Genomic DNA, 24,220 nt, shown 5'->3' on the forward strand with positions numbered 1-24,220 from the left:
GACTTGATCTCCTTAATGTCTCCTGGGCATTAAGTACTCTGCTATAGAACTTCAGTTTGCAATCTGTCTATTGTTTGAACCTCCCAGCAGTAAGAGAGACTACTCAGATCTTGGATAAAAATTACTCTTCTACAAAAGGGGCAGGTAAGAATGTGTGACACCAAAGATTGCCTACATTTGTTTCAACTCTGAATTTAATCTGAAGAAAGAATTAGTGAAACCTTAGATTCGGTGACAGGGGTAGAGATGGAAATTGTCAAATGCTTCGGTTTCTCCAAAAAGTAATCAACATGTATGTGTTTGGCAGGTGAAAAGAAAGCCAGCCAGGATGGATATTTACGACACTCAGACCTTGGGGGTTGTGGTCTTTGGTGGGTTCATGGTTGTTTCTGCCATCGGCATCTTCCTGGTGTCAACCTTCTCCATGAAGGAGACGTCATATGAAGAAGCCTTAGCTAACCAACGCAAGGAGATGGCAAAAACGCACCACCAGAAAGTAGAGAAGAAGAAGAAGGAGAAAACAGTGGAGAAGAAAGGAAAGACCAAGAAAAAGGAAGAGAAACCTAATGGGAAGATACCGGACCATGACCTGGCCCCCAACGTGACCATCCTCCTCAAAGAACCAGTGCGTGCACCTGAAGTGGCTGTGGCCCCGAGCCCAGTCCAGTCCCCCATCGTTGTTGCCCCTATCGCTACGATACCAGCCATGCCCCAAGAGAAGCCAGCCTCCTCCCCTAAAGACAAAAAGAAGAAGGAGAAAAAAGTGGCCAAAGTGGAACCAGCAGTCAGTTCTGTTGTGAATTCCATCCAGGTTCTTGCCTCAAAGTCTGCCATCTTGGAAGCTGCCCCCAAGGAGGTGCCTATGGTAGTTGTGCCGCCTGTTGGTGCCAAGGCCAGTGCCCCTGCCACCAGCATTGCTCAGAGCAAGAAGGCAGAAGGGGCCCAGAACCAGGGAAAAAAGGGGGAGGGAACCCCAAACCAGGGCAGGAAGGCAGAGGGAACCCCAAACCAGAGCAAGAAGTCAGAGGGATCTCCAAACCAAAACAAGAAGGTTGAGAGTGCCCAGAACCAGGGCAAGAAAATGGATGGGAGCCAGAACCAGGGCAAGAAGGGGGAAGGGACCCAGAACCAGGGCAAGAAGGCAGAGGGAACCCAGAACCAGGGAAAGAAGGTAGAAGGAACCCCAAACCAAGGCAGGAAGGCAGAGGGAACTCAGAACCAGGGCAAGAAGGGGGAGGGGCCTCAGAACCAGGGCAAGAAGGGGGAGGGGGCGCAGAACCAGGGCAAGAAGGGGGAGGGGGCTCAGAACCAGGGCAAGAAAGGGGAGGGGACTCAGAACCAAGGCAAGAAGGGGGAGGGGGCCCAGAACCAGGGCAAGAAAGGGGAGGTGGCCCAGAACCAGGGCAAGAAAGGGGAGGGGGCCCAGAACCAGGGCAAGAAAGGGGAGGGGGTTCAGAACCAGGGCAAAAAGGGGGATGGGGCCCAGAACCAGGGCAAGGGGGATGGGGCCCAGAACCAGGGCAAAAAGGGGGATGGGGCCCAGAACCAGGGCAAAAAGGGGGATGGGGCCCAGAACCAGGGCAAGAAGGGGGATGGGGCCCAGAACCAGGGCAAGAAGGGGGATGGGGCCCAGAACCAGGGCAAGAAGGGGGATGGGGCCCAGAATCAGGGCAAGAAGGTGGAGGGGGCCCAGAATCAGGGCAAGAAAGTGGAGGGGGCCCAGAACCAGGGCAAGAAGGGGGAGGGGGCCCAGAACCAGGGCAAGAAAGGGGATGGGGCCCAGAACCAGGGCAAGAAAGGGGAGGGGGCCCAGAACCAGGGCAAGAAGATAGAGGGGGCCCAGAACCAGGGCAAAAAAGTGGTAGAAGGGTCTCCCAACCAGGGCAAGAAGGTAGAGGGGGCTCCAAACCAGGGCAAAAAATTGGAGGGAACCCCAAACCAGGGCAAGAAGGGGGATGGGTCCCAGAACCAGGGCAAAAAGGGAGAAGGGGCCCAGAACCAGGGCAAGAAGATAGAGGGGGCCCAGAACCAGGGCAAAAAGGGAGAGGGGGCTCAGAACCAGGTTAAAAAAGCAGAGGGGTCTCAGAGCCAGGGCAAGAAGGTAGAAGGAACTCCAAACCAGGGCAAGAAGGGAGACGGGGCCCAAAACCAGGGCAGGAAAGGGGAGGGGTCCCAGAATCAGGGCAAAAAGGGGGAGGGGGCTCCTAACCAAGGCAGAAAATCAGAGGGGAGCCCCAATCAGGGCAAAAAGGGGGAGGGAGCCCCCAACCAGGGCAAAAAGGCAGAAGGGGCCCCCAACCAAGGCAGAAAGGCAGAGGGGACCACCAACCAGGGCAAAAAGTCAGATTCAATTACTAGTCAGGGCACAAAGGCAGAGGGAGCCAAAAACCAGGGGAAGAAAGAGGGAACCCCCAATCAAAACAGAAAGGCAGAGGGAACCCCCAACCAGGGCAAAAAGGCAGAAGGGTCTCCCAACCAGGGCAAAAAAATGGATGCAGCTGCCAATCAGGTTAAAAAGTCAGAGTCAGCTGCTGTCCAGGCTAAAAATACAGATATGGTCCAGAGCCAGGAGGCACCAAAGCAAGAGGCTCCTGCAAAGAAGAAGTCTGGTTCAAAGAAAAAAGGTGAGCCTGGTAAGTGACTCTGGTCTCTTTGTGAACTGGAGGGAAAAGCTGTCTTTATATGTCTTGTGGATTCCCTTGAGGAACCATCTGTATCCGTCAGTTGTTGCCACAATAAGACCTCGTAACAAACATCCCCCAAATTTAATGTCATGTAACATTAAATTTACCCTTGTTCATAGTGCTGTGAGTTGGTTGGGGTTGACTGATTGGGGATGTCTTGGCTTGGAGGTTCTGCTTCAAGCTGTTGTTTGTCTGGGTCAACTCCTTGCAGGTTGAGCTCAGATCTGATCCTCATCTGGTAATTTTGGGGCCCTGGCTAAAGACTCAGTGGTTCTACAGGGCTGAGGCACAAAAGGGCATTTCAAGTAGAAACATTTCTATCCTGGGGTCATTGGCCAGGGAAAAATCATGTGACTGAGCCTGAATGAAGGGGCAAGGAGTCTGCTGTGTCTCCAGTGGGAAGTACTGCAAAGTGGTATTGGATAGAGCATTTGAGGAATGAGGAATAGTCTAGATAGGACTGTGTCTTTACAAGTCTGTCTTAAACATCTGACTGTATTCTCTCAGACTGTTCTGTGTTCTTACTTCACCTGATGCTTTAATATAGCTTTATGCATTCATATATACTTGTTGGATAAATAGCAGTAATGTTCTTAAGGTGCAGTCACATTCTTCCAACCTTCCTCTCTTCCCTGCTTCTACCCTAGTTATGTAATGAAGTTGTATAGAGCATTAATTGTATTATATAGACAGATATTAGATAATATAGAGCATTAATTTGCCTTTATCTGTATAGTGCATACTACTAGAGAAATTGGACCAGGACATTGTTTCCTATGCATTATTCCCTTGATTTTACTATGTCTCCTACTTCTCCTTCACCTCTTTCCTCCTCCTGTCTTTGAATAGCCATTGACTGATTGGAAAATAAATTCTGTTTGTCTTAAGGAAAGGTATCTTATCTGAATATGTGAACCTGTGTCATGTAGCACAGGGCCCTATGTTTTTAAAAAGTTGAATTTTCCTGTTTTGCTCCTCTGTTGACCTATGTTCCCTTTCTCAGGTCTCCTCCAACCCCAGTTTTTGATAGGACATTTCCTCAGGGAGTGCTTTGCTCACTAAAAGAGGGAACCCATCCCATGTAACTGACTGTAGGTCCTGCTGGGCATCAAGAGGCCCACCTAGGTCAGGTTGGCCTCTTAAGACCTTTGACACTGAGGAACTGGGCTTTAGCCTGCTTCCAAAGGTTGGAGAGCAGCATATACCCCTTCTTTTAACATGTTTGTTCCACTGTACCCACAGCCAGGGGTGGAGCCGAGAACTGGCTGGCATCGGGTTTTCCCATATGAAGTTGTTTAGAGTTTCCTGTACCCATTGTCTTTGTTAGGACTGGGGTTACATAGTTCGGCAATAGAGCACTTGCTCAGCATGCACTGGGCCATGGATTTGATCCCCATCCCTGCAGAAACAACAACATGGTCATTGCTACCTTGGATGGTTTTAGATGTTTGAAATAAGATGTGAAACAAATGTGATGGTGATGATGACATTGGAAGGGAAGTTGAAATTATCCTAATTTGCAAGTAGTAAAGATCCTCATAAAAATGAGACCTATGTGTGATCTGTCTGAATCTATGCAACAACTTGATTGAGGTGATAAAAAAAGAAAATTTGAACCAGAAAAATAACTACCATGATCCAGATAAGAAAGATTAAGTATTATAGATAAAATGATAGTTATTCCAAGTTAACTTGGAATCTGCTGTTATTATTACAGTTAAGCTTTCAGTGGTTTATCCCCTTCTAACTTGACAAAAGTATTTTGAAAGTTTCATCAGAGGGGAAAAGGTAAGAACAGTGAATAGATTTTTTTTTTTATTGTAAACAAATGGGATACATGTTGTTTCTCTGTTTGTACATGGCGTAAAGGCACACCATTTGTGTAATCATAAATTTACATAGGGTAATGTTGTTTGATTCATTCTATTATTTTTTCCCTTCTCCCCACCCCTCCAACCCCTCTTTTCCCTCTATACAGTCCTTCCTTCCTCCATTCTTGCCCCCCTCCCCAACCCTAACTCTAACCCTAACACCCCTCCCACCCCCCATTATGTGTCATCATCCACTTATTAGCGATATCATTCGTCCTTTGGTTTTTTGAGATTGGCTTATCTCACTTAGCATGATAATCTCCAATTTCATCCATTTGCCTGCAAATGCCATAATTTTATCATTCTTTATGGCTGAGTAATATTCCATTGTATATATATACCACAGTTTCTTTATCCACTCATCAATTGAAGGGCATCTAGGTTGGTTCCACAGTCTGGCTATGGTGAATTGAGCAGCTATGAACATTGATGTGGCTGTATCTCTGTAGTATGCTGATTTAGTGAATAGATTTTTAAAAGTAGCATTTACAAGGCCTGTCTTGTCTGATGTGGAAACATTTCCCCAAATGCTGATTATAAGTAGGGAAATAGAATGGCCCAGAAATCAACTTTGTCACCCTTGAGAACATAAATGAGTGATGCATCAGATTTTAGTAGGAAAGAAAAATGTTCAGTGAATGATTTGGGGCACCATGGTCATGAAAACTTACTTTCTCCACTCTTCCCCCATCCCCAAGCATTTACCCTCTCTAAAACTAAAGTTTAAATGAAATAGATTTAATTTTAAAATAAATTAGTATTGATTTACCTAGATGGTGGAAGACAGTCCAAGGTTGTAATGAGAGGAAATCACCAAGGCAGGTGTAGGGGAACTTGACCATACAGATGACTAGGTGAGATTGTCAGGACCAACAGGAAAAGACAAAGTCATGGGGGAAATGGGCAACTGGTGTGACACTGGAAAGGCAAGGCAAATTTCTTTTTTCTTCAGAGTCTACAAACATGGAGAAAGTACTTTTTCAATTTTCTGGATTTGCCCTGTGCATTCTCAACTGTTTTCTCATGGTTGATGGATATAGGCCATCCCCACCCCCCAAAACTCCTTGTAGGTCTTGAAGATTTCCCCTCCTGCGGTGCTTCTTAAACTCGATATGCAGACAAGTTTGGGGATCTTGTTAAGATAAAGATGTGATAAAGGTGTGCTGGGGGAGTGCCTGGGTTGGGCCTTAGATGCTCCATTTTTTACCAGGTCCCAGATATTTCTCACCCTAAGCCTACATTCAGGCTAGTGGGGACTTAGGAGACATTTTCATAAAACTAGCAGACAATTTTGAAAATTCAAGTAAAATAAACTTTAAAATGATTACCAGAAACAAAAAAATATGGCTGTGGTTAAAAAGGTTGTGGCATTGTGAATTCCGTGACCCTTTTGAAAAGCAGTGTATCAAGAGCCTTGGAGGGGCTTGTAGTTTTCTTCTATTCCTGAGACTTTCCTCTGAGCAAAAAATGTAAGCTGTGGCAGACAGAGTTTGTGATTAGTGGCCCTGACTGCCTGGGGACTCAGTGCATTCATTCTGCCCACCCAGACACAGAGCAGCCACCAACAGGGATAGGTGTAAATATTCCACAGTGACATGCAGAGATTTAACAGCATGATTTTCAGTCAAAAAAAGTAGGATACCAGATTTTTTAGACAACATAACAGTGGAAGACAAAGACATAAGATGAGTGATACTGATTAAAAAAAAAACCAAGGAAATATACAGTCTTCCCTCCATGTCTAGGGGGATTGATTCCAAGACTATCCCTGGTGTATTCCAGACTTTATGAATGTTCAAGACCTTTATATAAAATGGTTTAGAATTTGCATATAACCTACTCACATTGTCCTAAATACTTACTTTGTTTTTTTGGTGTAGGGCCTCACGCATGCTAGGCAAGGGCTGTACCCCTGAGCTATAACTCTGTTTTCTTCCACATACTTTTAAATCATTTCTAGATTACTTAAGTCTAATACAATGTAAATGCTATGTAAATAGTTGTTATACTTTATTTTTTTAATAAATATTGATAAGGAAAAAGTTTTGTACATATTTGGTGGAGATGCTGTTATAAATATATATATATATATATATATATATGTATAAATAAATACATTTTTTTTGTTTGTTTTTTTGGATCCACAATTGGTTGAACTCGTGAATGGGGAACCTGTGAGTTCTGACTTTCCACGTTAAGAAGTCCACTTGTCTTCTGATTTTTTTCTGCAATGTGGTATTATTACTCTTCAAAAGTCAGAATGTAGCCCCTGGATCTTGTGGCTGTGACAGCGCCCCCTGGAGTTGAAAATACCTTTGTGGAAGGCCTTCAATAATTTTCTGTGCAAGGCCACATGGGACAGGAATTCTAATGAGCTCTTGTAGTAGATAATTTCCTATTAAAATACTTATTTAATGACCTTTTGAAGTTATTTTAGGGGCATAAAATTGGGTCTTGATATATTATCTTAAATTCTCTGTTCATCATTGCAGAAAACAACCCCCAAAAAACAAAAAACACAACTCCAGCAATAATGTCACTTCCAGATGTTAAAACAATCCAGAGATACCTGGAGGTCAGAAGCAGGTGGAACTCCTTTTTCCTGCATTCAGTAAACTCCTAAGATGTAGTTTAGCATGTCAGGCTTCTGTCATGGATTTTTCTTAGCAATTGTGGTGAAATGCAGAGAAGGACCTTGAGTAGGAGTCATAGAAGATGACCTAAGAGAGTGAAGGTCATTTATATCAACAAAGGCTGGGAGAGGTCACCCAGGATTGTCATTAAGAGAGCATGGCCTTAGTGATTGGGTCAAGAGCTCTAGCCGTAGTGAGGAGACCCTCTTGTGATTTTCAGTCAGTGTAAGCTCAGGACAGGTGAAAGGAGGCATATATGAACTTGGAGGGGAAGAGTCATTAGCCAACTTGTTTGGGTGGTAGGTCCTGAAATTCCAGGTACTGCCTAGGTGACAAGGGCATGTATTCAGTAGGCTATTTTCCATAGAATCAGAGCAACGTATTAGGCTCCAGGGTGAGAATTCCAGTTCAGGCCATTTTTTGTGAAGACCCACTTTAGATAGGTGATATGCTACGGAGTATTGGCCATTTGCATCATGATGTCCTTTTTCCAGGCTAGGAACTCTCTATGTCTATTTAATGTGCCTGAGATTCTGTTGCTTCAGGTAGAGGTCTTATGTTCTTTATGGGAAGAAACATTCATTTTCCTTTTCCTTTTTTTTTTTTTAATGTGTGTGTGCATGCATACATTTTGGATCAAACCCAGAGCCTTACACATACTATCTAGGCATGTGCTCTTATCACTGAATGAGGTCCACAGCCTCTATTTTTTTAAATTTTGAGTCAGGGTCTACTAAGTTGCATAGGCTGGTATTGAATTTGCAGTCCTCTTGCCTCAGCCTCTAAAGCGCCACCATGTCCTGCAGAATTCTTGCTTTTGATGTTCTAAACTCAGCTTCTGCTGCTACCATGGACAAAGTAGCCCACATCCCACCTCCCTGGAATGGCAAGAATCTCCTTAGTTACCTGGCTTACACTAAGGATGTGACAGACTTTGAGTCCCTGGAATGACAGGGGCTGAGTACCTCCTAGTTGGAGGGTAGGGACGAAGGTGCTACTGCAGTACGAGGGGCTTGGGCATGCATTTTGTGGAGGTTTCCACAACCAATCCATGTGGATAGTGGTAGAGGTCAAGAATCATGTCTATTTACTGTGTCCTTTAGTTAAATGGTCAGACCCCATGCAACCATCATCAAACCAAAGCAGGCAAGAACATGTTTAGGAGTCACTTTTTTTCAATTGAATGGTGTCCTTTTTTCGGTCTGTGATGTTATCTAAGAATGTCTGAATTGAGTGGAGGTCTTTGCTGGCCGTGGGTTATGAGGTCAACATGGTGAATATATGAAGAGTGTTTTATCTGATTTTCTTGGGGCCAGGCTGTCCTTGACCAGGTGACCCATTTGAATTTGCCTCATATGAACTCTTTCACAGTCTGCTTATTCCCCAACACAATTGCATTTTCTGCTCTTTGTATCTGAAGGGCTCCAGGGACATTTCTTAATTTTCTCATGACCATCATCCTCCTAATGGTACAGGAGGGGGACCCGCCCCCAGCAACTGCCAGGTGGTGGGGGCAAAAAGGGCAAGGTGAGCTGTTTGCATAATCTGTGTAGGATAGAAGTCCCAGGGTGTGCTCAGTGAAGTGTATACTTTTTCCGTCACAGTCAATTTGGGTTTTTCCTCCTACAAATATGTGAAAAACACCAAGGAAACATGGGACAGAAACATGTTGCTGCAAATGACAGAATTCCAGTTCAGGCCTTGCTCTGAGAAGACCCACTTCACAGGTGGGTGATGTGCTTCAGAGTATTGGCCATTTTGCCTCATGTTGGCCTTTCTGTGGGCCAGGAACTCAGTATTCTGCGGGGATGTTCCCACCTTGTCCAGTGTTCCCTTACAGTTTTTTCTTCGCTGTGAGCAGTGCTTTTGTGAAGAACTGTGACTGAGGGTTTGAGGAACATATCTATGAATTGTTGGTGCAGATTTTTACCAGAGGCTTATGGAATTGGTCTCCACTTCTAGCCATTACATCTTGTACATGGAGTTTATTGTATGAGAATTAATCTGATTCATATTGATCATTTGCACCTGTGACTGTTGCAAGGCGAGCAGTCCTAAATGAGAAGCAGGCTTCAGTGTTTTCATGCACTTAGACTTGTATTCTTCCCTTTGTTGATAAGGCTGTGGTCAGCTCCAATTGGCCTGCCCTTGGCCTCCTTGCCCCTTAGCTGAGACTGAGCTTCTGTCCATCCAGAGCCTCTCTGCACTCTGGAGACCATATGTGGCCACCCGAGGGGGACTATGGGCAGAACTCCTGGTGAACTGATTGGCCCTGGGTGTTCAGAATATCAGGTAAGACAGGGTGAAGTGGCCTGGTGACAGTGCTTCACGAATCAGGGAGATGAATGGGCATTGGGTTCTGGATTACTGGTGGGGAGCAGACTGAGAAGGGAGCTCCTCCCACCTATCTAGGAGACCTTTACTTGGGCAGGTAAGGGCTCCAGGGCCATGAGGTTTTAACAGTTTGCAGTAGAGACTGAGGGTCTAGGGCTGTTCTATCCACTGTGAGCACCATTAGTCACATGGGCCATTTAAATCAACCAAAAGTAAATAAAATTAGGGATTCAGTTCCTTAGTTGCACTAGCCACATCCTAAGTGCTCAGTAGTCAGGTGTTGCCAGTGGCTACCCTTTTAGTGCAAAGAAAGGACATCTCCATCAGACAGAAATTCCTCTTAGCCCTGCTCTGAACAGGAGCTATTTGGAGGGAGGTGGCCTCTTGGGTCACCTTCAGGTGGCCCTGTGAAGTTAGACATGTCTTTGTAGCCCTGTGTTGGAATCACAGCTTCCTCCCTGCTTGTTTCTGGCTGCCTTTTGTCCTCTGTATCACAGTGGGGTGCTATGAGTGAGGTCACAGTGCAAAACTAGCACTGGAGCTACTGGGATCAGAAACTGGTGTTGCTTCCTCAGTCTTACCTAGCACCTGGTAAGTGTGGGGCGCTTGCTGACAGGTGCCCCAAAAGAGACCTGGCAGGTGTGGAGGCAGACACAGGACATGATTCTGCAGGCCTGAGTTGGAACTCTTCCAGAACGTCTGTTCTGATTTTCCTACAGGAGCAGATCAGGGCCATGTGACAGGTTTTTACCACTTGTCCATGGCTGTAATTTGACAGTGAACACCTGCCTTCCTAATCCTTGCTTCTTAAAATTTATTATTACATAAATGTTTCCAGCAAACAGAATTCTAAAAGTGTAGAAGCATGGAAGGTGAAAATTGAGTCTTTCCCACTCCACACCTATCACCAAACTCTTCCCCAGGGCCCCTGGAGACTCTGCTCATCACATGCAACAGTGGTTTACACAGCTTAGAAACTGCTCTCTGCTTAACAGTGTATTGGTGACATCTTTCCACATTGCACTTGCAAAACTGCCACATTCAGCTGCATAACATTCCAAAGCATGAATGTATCGTAATTTATTTAAATGATGCTTAAGTAGTGTGCAGGCTTTTTTGGCTGCTAAAATTAATGCTGCAGTGATGTACATATATTGCTGTATGAGTGTCTCTATAAAGTAAATTCCTAGAAGTGTAATTGCTGAGTCAAAGGTGGGTACATTTTTAATTTAGGAATATGGTACTGCATTGCTCTCCAAAAACATTTTGCAATTTATGGTGAGAGGCCTGCACGATTGTTTTCTGAGTTAATCACTGCTCACATGGTTCTGTTATGGCACTGTGGAAATGACAGTAAGTTCAAGGGAGAGCATCATAAACCCACCATGGAGTGAGGGAAAACATCAGCCTATGAAACAATAAGTTTGAATTCTTTTTAATTGTTTATATAGGAGGGAATTGGCAGAATCCTAAAGAAGTGAAAATTCCCCAGAATTTAAGTGTCTTGCATTTTGGCACCATCACTGACCTTAGTTGATTGCCCAGAACTTGTGCATAGTATGTTGGGAAAGCCCAGTTTCTTGAACAGGAAGCATATGTATATGGTTATGGTTTTTTAAAAATCTATTTTTATCCTTGGATTTAGTCTTTGCCCTTGTAATTATGTTGGATTACCTCTTGCTCCGAGCCCTGGGCTGCGTTGATTGCTTACTAATCGGCATTTTGGTGTTACCAAGTACATTGGGATGAAGTACGTTGGGAGGTGTGCTCCATCCCTGCACCTGGAACTGAGTCCGAATCAGAATAGTATGGGCTTATGCCCTAAATGGGTGAGAGATTGAGACCTGTGAAGTACAGTATGCTTGTTCAGGGACCTCACAATTAGCATGGGCTGTAGTACAGTGTGCTTTTAATTGGAGTTTGACTCACTCCATGTTGCTGTAGGAAGAGGCTGAGACCAGGTCACAGCTGGGGAGCCTACTGAAGACCTTTCCCTTCCTGCCTGATGGGAAAAGGGGGCCCCTAGGCACTTCTCATAGACTGTGGATTGGCTTTTCATTGAGTGGCACCCCCCACTTTCCCATCCTGCTCACATTTACTTATTTTACTCTGGGGCCAGGAGAGCCCCACCACCCTTCAGGAGGGAGAAAGCGGCTGAAAGGAGTTCTCAGGCATCCACCAGGATGTCAATGCTTATCCCAGCCCCTGGCACACACTGGTAAAAGTTTGTGAACTGTGGAAAGTTAAGGGTGTTTCCCACATCCTGGAACCTGGCAGCTTCCTGTAGGGTGAGGGTGGTGGGATGGGGCCTGTGAGTCCTTGTGTATAACCTACCTGGACCACCATTCAACTTTCATCAGATCAGATAGAAATACACAACAGGAAACATAATCCAAAGTCTAGAGTTGAGTTCTATAACCTAATAGGGGCAGAGGTTAGAATGTATAGGGAGGAATTATCAAAGCTAACAGGAAAACTATTCCAGGTGTCCACAGCAGAACATAGTCCTTGCTTAAACTATTTGTTACAATGATGGTTACATACCTTCCTATTCCTCACCCACCACCACCATCCTTCTTGTATCCTGAGCCTGCTGTGTCCTAGGTCTGGTGCTGGTCACCACAGGGAGGGTGGTGTTTAGTTGGTATTTGTTGAGATGTGTGGCTTATGATGCTCCTTTCCCTGCATTTATCCCCCACAGTTATGTAAAGTAGATTTATATTTTTTACCTGTTTTTAAAGAATGCAAAGCAGAACTCAGATTTTCCAGCAGTTGCATGACCAGCAGATGGCAGCACAGGGTCTTCCCAGACAGTCCCCCTGCACTGCCCTTCCCTGCAGCTGCTCTTTGCCCACTGCCATCCAGTAGTGATGCTTTTTCTTTTGACTTTAACTTAGTTTCTCAGGGTCTGAGTCTCTGAGGACAACTTTTGAGCCAATATTCACCTTCTGTGTTAAGTTCTTCAAACCCAAACTTTGCCTTTCTTCCTCTTTTTTTAAAAGGGGAACAAAAACAGACCCTAGGGAAGTGAGCCAAGTATCAGTGAGAAGCCGCTAGATGACAGTCTTCCAGAAATCTAGTCACTTTAAGGCATGGCAGTGCTGGGACTCTAGTCACTGCCTAGGCAACTGTAGTTACAAAGCCCAATATTGTAAACATCTTGTTTATTTCTGCAGGCATTAGGTAAAATCTTGATTGTCATTGAAATCGTGTTCTCTTCCACCGACCTTGCATGCCCAAGGAGGAATCTTGCCCAGAGGTCCTCCATTAGTTGTCTGTCTTTTAAAAATACTGTGCGGTGTGAGGTTTTTTCCCAGGTATAAAATTGTTGTTTTGTTGAAATCTCTTGGGGGGTGGGGACAGAAGTATAAAAGGGAAAACAAAGTCATTCAGGCTATAGGACATTTTTAATTCCATTAGAACCATTTAATACACTTCCTCTTAATTTGGGAACATTATTTTTTCCTCCTAATCAAGGGGAAAGGGCTCAATAAAAGGCTCCTGATAGGTTGCTCTTGACATTATTTGTGCTTAACTCCAGTGCACTTGAAATGCCAGATGTGATTGTCCTTAGCAGTAAGGGGTCAAGTGTAGGCACTCTTCCTTTGCCTGCTTCTGTCAGGAGGGTTGAGCAGTGCCTGGCCTGAGCTGACTTTGGGAGTCTGCCATTTGTGTGTGCTGCTGAGGGTGGACGAACATTGAGTGAGGGTGGGAGGAATCATAGTTTGTCTCCTGATGCATTTGTTAGCCCCTCATTTCTTCAAGGGCCTTGTAAGTATCACTTTCCCTAGGCTTCATGGCCACAATCCATAAACACGTGGATAGGGAGAGGTGATGTTGGTCTAAGTGCTCATTTCTAAAGATGGTATATCACATGTGAGTTCAGGGCAGGATCCTGAGGGAGTTGGCTTCGCTGATTAAGAGGGCAACAGCTTTGAACTTGAGATTACGGATATTGGGAGCTTGTTTTCAGCCTCTAAGTCTTTGATTGTTAGTGCAGGTAATTGTACGGTGCTCGGTGCTGAGGAGGGACAGGGAGCCCCTTCCTGGGGTCCTGGGCCTTCACCTTCCTATAGCAGACCTAACTTTGGCTAGGGTGATTGGGGATAGCTGGGCATGGAATCTGCTTGGGGTTGGGGTGTGACTTCCTTCCTGTGGGGTCCCCTGTGCAAGACCCGGAGACAGCAGCTCTTGGACTTGCCTCAGTACATATGAGAGGCATTCAGAAGGGGTGTGGATAGTCCCTAAGAAAATAATTGTCTTTTCCATTAGATTCTTTTCCTAGCTCCCAAGATCATGCTCTGGGTTTGGTCCTACAGTCGGGGTCTTTGAGTTGATACCTGGGCCTTTCTCCCACCAGTTTGGCTTCCTAAATATTTTTGGGTTTGGACCCATGTCTTGTGATTTTACCTGCACTGTTTGCCTCCATCCTGGTCCATCTTGGCATACTGAAATCAAACTATAGACCTTGCTCCCTTTTAGGCATTTCTCTGCCTACAGGATAAACTCCAGATCCCTGGGGCCTGTGAAGCCTTGGACCTACTCCAGCTTCACCTTCTTCTGCTTTCTCTGGGAATCTAACTATCCAGGCTCCTGCAAGTCTTGGTGCCTTCCTGGGCTGCTTCATTCCTGTAGCAGTGCTTGACTCAGGCGGCTACCTTAAAGTGTTTCCTGATGTTGCTGCTCTAGGTGCTTCCCCCGGTCCCCATCGTATTACTCCGTTGCATGACTGTCCTGTGTCGACTGCCTCTTCTAGATGAAGTCCTACCTTAAACTTGCCTTTTTGGGCATAGTATTTGCAGACTGCTAAGTACCAGTAGGTACAGTCTTTGTGTTTGGAGACTAGTCGCACTTGCCTTCTCTGGGCAGGGCAGCTGGGTTCCTGCAGCAACTGCTGGAGTTGAGCTGGAGCCTTTTGATTGGCCCAAACTGGGGCTGAGGTGCTAACCCCTCCTTTTAGTCACCAGCTGTCACTAGGCACCCGGAAGGCAGTTCCTGAAATGGTTTGATACTCTCCCCTTTGGCAAAGGAAGTTTCATGTGAACTGTTCAGAAACATTCCAGCAGTTGGACATTGGAGATTAGGGAGTTGGGGGCATCTGTTGATGTAGCACTGGGCTGTCTAGTCTCAGGGGTCCCCTTGTGGTTGACATCTTCCTTTTATGGCGAAGGCCTGGCCTTTGGGTAGCCTGGTGATCATGCAGGCAAAGTACCCCACAGTTGGCAGTGAAAGGGAAAAAGATCCCTAAATGCCTCCTTGTAAGACAGATTTAATTTTAGGTGATAAAGCCTTCCAGTGTGGTCACAGAAGTCAGTGCAGTTTTGAAGTTTGGGGCTTTGTATACATTATCTGAGCCACTGCAAGCTTCTTGGTGGAGAGTCCTGAAAGCATAAGACTTTGCTATCAGTTTAGCATCTTGAGTAAGGATAGTGGTGTGAGGTTGGAGCAAGAGTATCCCCAGACTCTGCTGTTCTGTCCTACCCATCTTCTTGGACAGACTTGGCCTTGGAGGGCATCATTCCCAAGCCTCACCTTTGCATGACTTCTCCATTCCTTTGTTGAGAGCAGGCAGAGGGCAGGGGTCTTTGTTTTGAAGGGGATCAAGGTCTGGGATTCTCCCTGGGGGCCTTGAAGGCTGATGCTGTGAATTTATTTTTCAGTGCTTTAACATTGTCTCAAGCATGTTGCAATTTACCATCTACAGCTACACTGTTAGGAAGAAATGATTATTACTCCTACTTTATATAGAGAGAAAGGCAAAGGGCGATTAAGCCCCTTGTCCAGAGAACATAGGAGGGAAGGAGTTGAGTTAAAGTTCCAGCCTAGGCCACCTGGCTACAGAGACCTTGCTCTGGCCAAGAGCAGAGGTGGCATGCAGATTGAACCTGACCCACAGATGTATTTGTTCAGCCACATGGTGGCTTTATTCACTTGTTTATTTTTTATTGAGTTAGTTGTGAGCTCTAGAGTTTAGGAGGTACACATGAATATCTCATTTCTAGTCTCTTGGACAGCTCTGAGGGTTCTGGTCCAGATTCCCCCTTGGGAGTTATCACCCAGAGATGAGGTAACACACTAGGACCACCCAGCTGAGGGGAAGCTTATGCCCTGGGATCAGGTCTGTGTGGTCATTTGTCATAGCACCTGTCTTGTCCCTGAAGGACCTGGCTCTCAGGCTCTTGTTGTGTCCCCCACTAGGCAGGGTTCTGGTGATACCATCACAGCAAGAAAAACCTGCATCTCCTTCACTCTTCTGCTCTCTCCTCCTTCTCCTCCTGTAGGCCTCCTGTCCTATCCTTCCTTGGACTTTGAGACCCACCAAAAAGGGGCAAGCACTGGTGTAGCATCTGCCCTTCAGGGAGCTGACCTTCTAAAATTCTCCAGTCCTGTCTTTTTGAACCCGGTGACTTAACATTTCTTTGGCATATATTTTAGATTTGTTTTAGTGCCTTAAAATTTCACAATACCTCTGGGCGTGGTGGCACATACCTGTAATCCCAGAGGCTCAGGAGACTGAGGCAGGAGAATCACAAGTTCAAGGCCAGCCTCAGCAACCTAACAAGGCCCTAAGCATCTCGGCGAGGTCCTATCTCTGAATAAAATACAGAAAAGGGAGCTAAGGATGTGGCTCAGTGGTTAAGCGCCCCTGGGTTCAATCCCCAGTACCAAAGAAAAAAGAAAAGTTCACAATACCAAGGATTAACAAGTCTTCAAGTATTTGTTGGAGGCGTGAGTGAGGTGTTGGGCATGTTAGGCTGCTGTGGGTATGATGCTCGTTGTTCACTGATAGGCTCAGAAGTTCTGATTTCTGCTTCTAAGTGCTTTTCTTTTTTCTTTCAGTTTTACTGCCCCTGATTTGGGGAGAATAGAGATAGTAGAGTTCTTACCTAAAATATTTAATGAAAAAAGTTTCGTGAAGTTAATGGCTCTCTAAAAATAACTTAAAAGGAACTTTTTGTATAAGCATGGAGAAGACTGAAAGTTTCTATGGGTGGGAGGCAGAAGAGAGTGTTCAGTTTTGCTCTACATAGCTTTGGATTGCTTTACTTGTTATGAGTTGTTTCTATTTTTAAATTAAAATGTCTAACAAACTTTAATAAAATTATACTAGAAAGTTTTAATAAAAATTCATTAGAATACCACTGAAAGAAGATCCTAGGAAACACTGTAAGACCAGGAGAAGTATTTGGCTGGGGTGAAGCCTGCTCAGGAAAACAATGTTCACTAGCAAGGCCTCCTCCATTGGTGTTATCCAGATGTTCCTCTCATGGAGTGCATTCGGGCCGTAGGGCCTGGCAGAGTGTCTTCAAGTGGAGTTTAAGAGAGGCCAGAGTCCTCAGTCACCCGGGGGCCTTTTCAGGGACAGGGTCTGCCAAGATTCTGGCAAGGGTCATATTGGAGGTCCCTTGGACTGGAAAGGAGTAGAGTCCAGGAGAAATAAAGTGTAGTGTGAGCTGCAGGCATATGCCACTTATGTAACTGAAATGCTCCTTATTAGCTGCTTAACATAGGCCAAGTAGAATGAGTTTTAATGACATATTTAGTTCAATTTATCCAAAATGTTCATTTAACAAGTAATTGATATGTAAGATTATTACATATATTTTACATTTTTTTAAATCCCAAGTCTTTGAAATCCCATGTATACTTTCAACTTGTAGAATATTTCAAGTCTCATAAGCCATATTGCAAGTGCTCATTAGCCACGTGTGGCTGGACTTTTCTGAATCAGAAAAGGAAATGTCTCTGCAGCTATCAGCTGGACATAGGCTTATATGGCCGTCCTGCCTCTTTAGCGACTCCATGTGTCTTTGAATAGGTGGTCTTCCCCTCCTGGACAGTGGTGGCAGTGAACATGCATCTGGAGGCTAAGGGGGGAAGCAAGAAACCATAAGCCAAAATGGTTCCAGTGGGTTGAGTCCTGAGGGTGAGCTCACAAAGGGGTCTTGATGCATTTAATTTTTTGACTTGTCTATACTTAGAATTTTGTCTTGTGTGCATAAGTTTATAATTAAAATTATTTTATATATACATATATAACCCAGTATAAAGAAAAAAGGGGGCATACCCTCCCATACCCATTTTTGTGGCACTTAAAAGCTCTTAGGCCTTTAATGTCAGCCAGGCTATTTTTAATCTCCCAAGCTTCACCAGGGTAAGAAGTTATAAAATAAAAGGTGTTCATAGCAACCAACTTTCCCACATCCCACGTTCCCCTTATTAAGGTATCATGCTAAGTGCTTTAACTTGTAATGAAAATATTGTGACTGGTAAGTAAAAATATTGTGACAAGTCAGAAAATTTGAGGTTGCTATAGAAACCTTCCCCATTTGTTGTCCTGGTAAGGTGGGCTTAGCTGAAGGTGCTGCTGCAACCTGCTCTCTTTTTGTTGTTGTTTCATTTTGTTTTAGCTCATTTTCAGCCTTCTGTTTCAGCCATGGTGCAGATTTGGGGCTCAGCAGAAGGAATTGCTTGGGCATTTCAGGCAAGGTGCCTCAGTTTACCCTTTCTTGTGTCTAGGCTGCATGTGAACTGTGATGAGAACACACTGTAAATGCAGGGCAGGAGGGTTGTGAGGAGTTTTTCATTAGTGATAACTGGTTGTTGGCGAATGGTTCTGTGTCCTTTAGGTAGTCACTCAGGAACCCGCAAGTGGACGGCCCGTTCTGGAAGAACCCAGCCCACTTTGCCCTCTCCCCAAACCTGTCACTGATAAAACTTCATTCAGGGAGTGTTGAAAATACAGTGTTTGACCCTGGCACATGGGAAGCAGCTGTCATCTTCCATCCTTCTTCGTGGCTTGGGGTGTGCCATTCTGGGTGTCTGTGATAAGTGTCTGTGGTCAATGATAAGTTCCCTGGGCTGTTGAGGTCTATAGGAACACAGGGACATGTCAGTCAAGGGAAGATCTTCTGAATTTGTACAGGGTGAGAACGGGACCAGGGTGTTTGCTAGAAAAAAAGATGAGTGGGGGGTAAAAAGCCTTTGGGAAAAGTACAACTTGCTTAATTGTGCATCTTGATATAAGGGAGGGAGGGATGTTACTCCCGCCCAGACTGGGACTTTCTCTTGGCAAATTAGAAGGGCAGTGCAGGGGATGATTATTTGTTAATTTTCAGTGCCCCAAAGGAGCACAAGGCCACCAGCCTGCTGACCCTCGGCAGAGGGACAGAATTCTTGTCACTGACCAAATCTTTCTCCTTCTGTTGGGCTTTATTATGGTGTCTGTCATTTGGGATGTGAATGTAATCCTCTACTCCTTCCCATTCCAGGGCCCCTGGATTCCAACAGCCCTCTGTACCTGCCTTACAAGACACTGGTCTCTACGGTTGGAAGCATGGTATTCAATGAGGGTGAGGCCCAGCAGCTCATTGAGATCTTGTCTGAGAAGACTGGCATCATTCAGGACACCTGGCATAAGGTGAGCCCACTTAGAGGCCATTGTAGTGGGCCCACTCTCCCTCTTAGGGATCAATGAGCTATAGTGGTTGCCTGGTCCTAGACACTCCCATCCCCAGGAGATGCTCGTCAACCATACTTGCTTGCCAAACTGTAGGGAGAATGCGCCTAAAACAGTCTTCACTTCTTCATGGCAGGACCTAGCCACTTCTGCCCATGCACAAGCTGCATGAATCACCCTGCAAATGCTTTGGCTTCTGCCGCAGCCTTGCCACCAAGACGGGAAGGCTCTTAAGGGTCATAGTCAGACATCTGCATTACAGGGAGTCCTGGGGAATAGAACCCAGGAGTTGGGGCATTATTGATCTGTGGCCAGAGCTCAGGGTGTGGGAAGGAAGGTGTAGGAACACAGTGTGTGAGAGAACCCGATGGTGAGCCCTGAAGTGCTTCTCTGATGTCCCTCGTGCTGTTAGCAAGTTCAGAGGCTAGTTCTCACCCTTGGTGCCTCTGCCTTAGGAATGTTGTGTTTATGTGTTCCTTTTGTATCCAGTCTGGATTCATGGTAACTTTGCTGGAGTATTCAGCGGCTAGAGGTTTTGGGAGTGTCTTGAGAGCCAGGCCGGGGTCTCCTTCCCTGAGTCCAGTGAGAGTTAATCCCTTTTTATCACTAGGGGGTGACATGCATTGTGCATAGTCTCAACAATGCTGCAAGGTCCTTGCTCAGTGAATGTTGGGGGTGGGGGTGGTCTCCTGGGCATGAGTGCTGAAAGAGGTCAGGGTTACCACACAAGAGGCTCAGCCGTCTTAGACCTCTGTCTCCAGAGTACACCTCCATTTGGCCCCTAGGCTGCAATCAGTGTCCTCCAGACTACTTATACTGGCTCAGGGGGTCTGGAAACATGAGGATCCTAAATACTACCCCAGGGATCCCTATTGTAGAGGCTGGGTGGCTGGGCAGGGCTACCTTTTTCCACTGTAGGTGCCTGAAGTTAGGATGGAACCGCTTGCCTTGAAGCTTCTGCTCCCACTTCATCAGGCCTTTAGGCCTCACTCTTGTCTGATTACTTGGGGGTGGAGTGGGGGAGGGGACAAGCCAAATATCTGTCCATCTCCTCTGTTAACATTGGCTTCATGGCATTTCTAGGCGACTCAGAAGGGGGACCCTGTGGCAATTCTGAAACGCCAGCTGGAAGAGAAAGAAAAGCTGCTGGCCACTGAGCAAGAAGATGCGGCTGTTGCCAAGAGCAAACTGAGGGAACTCAACAAGGTACAGCCCAGGCAAGGAGGCGAGCCCACTCAGAAGGCATACCCCTCCCTGTCCTCTGCTGGCCCCTCCCTGAACCATGATTGCCCTTGATCAAGATCATGGGCCCAGGATCAGCTCTGAGACAGGCAGCTTTCTGACCCAGCTTGTATGCCAGGTGTGAAACTGTTATCAAACCTGTGAGTGATGTGGCTTGAGATTATGAGCTGTCTGAAGAGCCCAGGGGGGAGATTGGGTGAGGGGGCAGAGTGGGTTCCTTCTTTATGGTTGCAAGTTAAACAAGGATTGGGGACTTCACTTTGTCATGGGGATGTACCTGACCAATCTCATGGTGGCAGGACAACTTTTGGGGAATACTCTAGAAAGGAAGGTGGGCACAGTTGATCTAGGTTTTTTCTTAAGACTCCAGCAGGGAGGCAAAAGGGACTGCTTTTCTCCTTTTTTTTTATGATGCCAGTGTAATGATGTGCCAGTGAGCCCCTGGCTCCTTAGAACTAGTTCGTGGATGGTCAGAGAAGATTTGCACTCTGAATGGTAATTGGTAACGGGTTTGCACTGCCAATGAACTGGGCTTGATGATCAGTGAAGGTGGGTCAGGATCTGAGGCGTAGGGGACTGCTTTCCCCCTGCCTAATTCACTGGGGTCTCTCCCTTCTGTCTTTTTCTGAGAGGTGAGTCCTGATGCTCTAGCCTTCCTGGAGGGAGTGCTGGGCAGGGTGAGGAGAGCCCCCATCAGGGGTGGTCTTGCCTCCTTGGAAAGCTGTCTTCCCCCTCAGAGTGCTGCAAGCTTACTCATGCCCTCTGCCTGCCTACCTGCCAGTGGGGAAATGAGGAGGGTCCAACACCATCTTGGCCGCAGTTCTTCCTCTGGGCATTTCCATCTGCTCATTTGAGAAGAATTGGAAATGAAACAATTTCATTGTTTATTCAGGGGTGCACCTCTGAGCCAGACAGGAAAGTTCTTTGGGTGGGGGCAGGCTAGAGAATAGAAGAGCCTTTAGATGGTTACTCTTCGGGTTTTACCCAGAAGCAGAAAACAAATAAACAAGTGTATAGTGTCCTTCCCTAGTGCTCTAGTGCTCAGTGGCCTCTACATGTTTTTTTCTTTTTCCCAAGATGTATCTGCTTGATCTTTGTTTGAACCCTTCTCGGTTATTGGTTAAATAACCAATAACCTTGTCCTGGTTCACCAGTGCTAGTTGTGCACATTTCCTCCTAATTCCACACACACATTGCTGGGAGTTAGGCCTAGGCTATGACGAGTATTAACACCACATTATTTGGCCAATGCGGCAAATCAGAACCCTCCACAGCTCAAGAACCAACTAACTAGCGCTCCCACTGATGAAGAGTCTTGTTTTGGAGGAGCCATTCTCCTGTGTCTTCTTTCTAAACAAGTTGAGAAATTTCAAGAAAATTTGTTGACCCCCCCAAAATCAAGTTTAAGTGATAGGAAAGTGTTTACATGGCCAGCTGGTTTGTATAGTTGCCTGGCTAGTTACTTGTACCCTGCTCCCTTTTAATTTAGAATGGGCTTCGTGGTAAGCCACACTGGTAGTGTATTGTGTCCCTGTCTCTTTCCCATTACTGAGGTCTCTGTCCATAAAGGGCAGGGTGGCAGGTGTGAAGGAGGGAGTGTCCCTTGTAGGAGGCCCCCTTAGATGTGGCCTCTGTGCTGGTTACTCAGTGCCCAAGATCCCCCTCACAGGTAGCTGCATGACTTGATTTCTAGCCCACAATTCAGATACCTTCGCCAGGTTGAGATGCGTATCCTGTCCATCCCTATTGGGAAAGTAGAATGTGTTCCTCAGTGTGAGCTGCAGAGACACAGCCTTTGATTTTTATTGCCTTTCTCACCTGCCAGCCAGCACCAGGCCTTGCCTCTGGGGCAACAGAAGTTTAATAGCACATCCGACCTCAGTTCTCTGTCCCCTGATCATATCCTGGTCTCTGCAGCCTGAGGAGGTCCTCTTGAGCTTCCAAATGGTGATCTGGTCCCAAGAGGATGCCCTTCAGGCTCTGCCAGTCAATCCCAATCTTCAGTCCCAAGTCTACAACCTAAGCACGTCCCTTCCAGCACCTCTGGCCTTCATCCCTTCCCTGTTGCTCACTTGCTCCCCATGTGTCCTACCTTTGCTTACCTCCTTTACCTCCTTTGGGAGCCTTCTGGAGCTCCCTATGTCCCTGTCCCAGGAGGAGGTTGTTGTCAACCTGTATCCGACTCCTGTAGGCTTTGAGCCTTGGAAGGCAGTCTCTGGCCAAAGAGGCTGAGACCAGCTGTAGCAGAGAGAACACCTTCATTGGCATTTTATATCTTTCTCTGTTTAAAAACAATTAAAGGTTTGTGGATTATGCATTTGGACACTTTTATTCCCTGTGCTCCTGGAGTTGTGGCCATTGGGTCCTCAGCAGTGCTAGGTCCTAAGCCAAGCTGACGGACTTATCTCATTCTTTATTCTCTAGCCCAACATGGTTGAGGGAAATTATATGAGCGAATAGGTTATTAACGATGTGAAAGTATTCCTTACTTTAATCCTCCATAGGAGCCAGTGAGTTGATAGTCCTTGTGTTCTTAGTCCCTTCCATATGTTTTCTTTATCTTTGTAGGAAAGTATTTACAGTTAGACAAGAGGTTTTGATGCTCAAGGCCTTATCTGGATGTACTGAGGTTTGGGTTATCTGCTGTATCCATGCCTCCCACATGTGGGAAGTGCTAGCAGAGTTGGTCCCAAGGGCCATTTCAGACACCATCTGCGTGAGTTGCTGAGCTTGATCCTGGACCTCTGAATGTTCAGGGCTGGTTGTGTGGGTTTGAGGAATCCAGTGCTCCAGGAATGTAGCCAAGAAGGCACAGCCTTCTGGAAAACCTTCCCAGTTGTTCCCAGGCATCTTGGACCTTGTCACCAGGGCCTCTGTCCTTGAAGCCACACTCCTATCCTGTGTCCCACTCTGATGCTTGAACTTTAGGGCCTGGGAGAAGACTGGGCTCTGAATCAGTGTGGTTAAGGATCCCCGAGGCCTTCTGGGATGTCAAGGGATGTGCCCCTGGGGTGCCATGGGAGAAATGCCAACTGCCAGCTTTCATTAGGGAGGCAGGTCAAAGGACACTCCTCAGGCCTTGGAACTCAGTGCCTATGGGGCTACATTACATTTTGGAAACAGTGCTGGAAAGAAAGTGTGAATAGGTCCCAAGAAAAGGTGCTAACAGCACTAAGGGTGTAGCTCAGTGGTAGAGCACTTTTCTAGAACGTGCAAGGCCCTGGGGATGATGGCTAGCAGTGAGAAATCAACAAAACAAAACAAAAAGGTGCCAACAGAGAGTAATTTCTGTACTCTGACAGACACTGGTGACAGGACTGAACCTCATCTTTCAGTCAAAGAAAACTGGGCTCCACATGGAGCTCCTAACCCCACTCCTCCCACCACCATGAGAATTGTTTTTCAAGAAAATAAATCTGAGCTGGGCATGGTGGTGTACACCTGAGGTCTCAGCTATGTGGGAGGCTGAAGTAGGAGGGTTGCAGGTTGGAGACGAGCCTAGGCAACTTAGCAAGACCCTGTCTCAAAATAAAAAAATAAGAGGACTTAGGACATAGCTCAGTGGTATCTTTCCTTGGGTTCAATCCCCAGGACTGGAAAAAAAAAAAAAAAAAAAAAGCCTAAAAGAGAAGAAATCTGACCTCATCTCTGCTCTGTTGACCAGTCTTTCTCTGTGCTTCTCCCAGGAGATGGCTGCAGAAAAGGCCAAGGCAGCAGCTGGTGAAGCCAAGGTGAAAAAGCAGCTGGTGGCCCGGGAACAGGAGATTGCAGCTGTGCAGGCTCGCATGCAGGCCAGCTACCGTGAGCATGTGAAGGAGGTGCAGCAGCTGCAGGGCAAGGTATGGAAGAGGACAGGCCTAGTGTGAGGTCTGCCCAGGGCTGAGGATGCCTCCAGGGGCCAAGCCCATGGCATTTGGCTGAATGGTGCCAGGCAGCCCATTGTGTGTGCATTTTATGTTAATAACCAGAAAGGTGTAAAATGTATTTTAAAGAACA

General features: G+C 46.2%; 1 protein-coding gene across 1 annotated transcript in view; it reads left to right on the forward strand.

The window, feature by feature from the left end:
• RRBP1 (ribosome binding protein 1) overlaps positions 1–24,220 on the forward strand; it is a 66,186-nt gene that overhangs the window by 19,037 nt on the left and 22,929 nt on the right. The window contains 4 exon segments of the mRNA XM_079129630.1: positions 308–2,624; positions 18,795–18,943; positions 20,066–20,188; positions 23,911–24,063. Coding sequence (XP_078985756.1) covers positions 329–2,624; positions 18,795–18,943; positions 20,066–20,188; positions 23,911–24,063 — 2,721 coding nt within the window. The 5' untranslated portion in view covers positions 308–328.

The sequence above is a fragment of the Sciurus vulgaris genome, assembly GCF_902686455.1.
Source record: "Sciurus vulgaris genome assembly, chromosome: 2".
NCBI classification, from domain to species: Eukaryota; Metazoa; Chordata; class Mammalia; order Rodentia; family Sciuridae; genus Sciurus; species Sciurus vulgaris.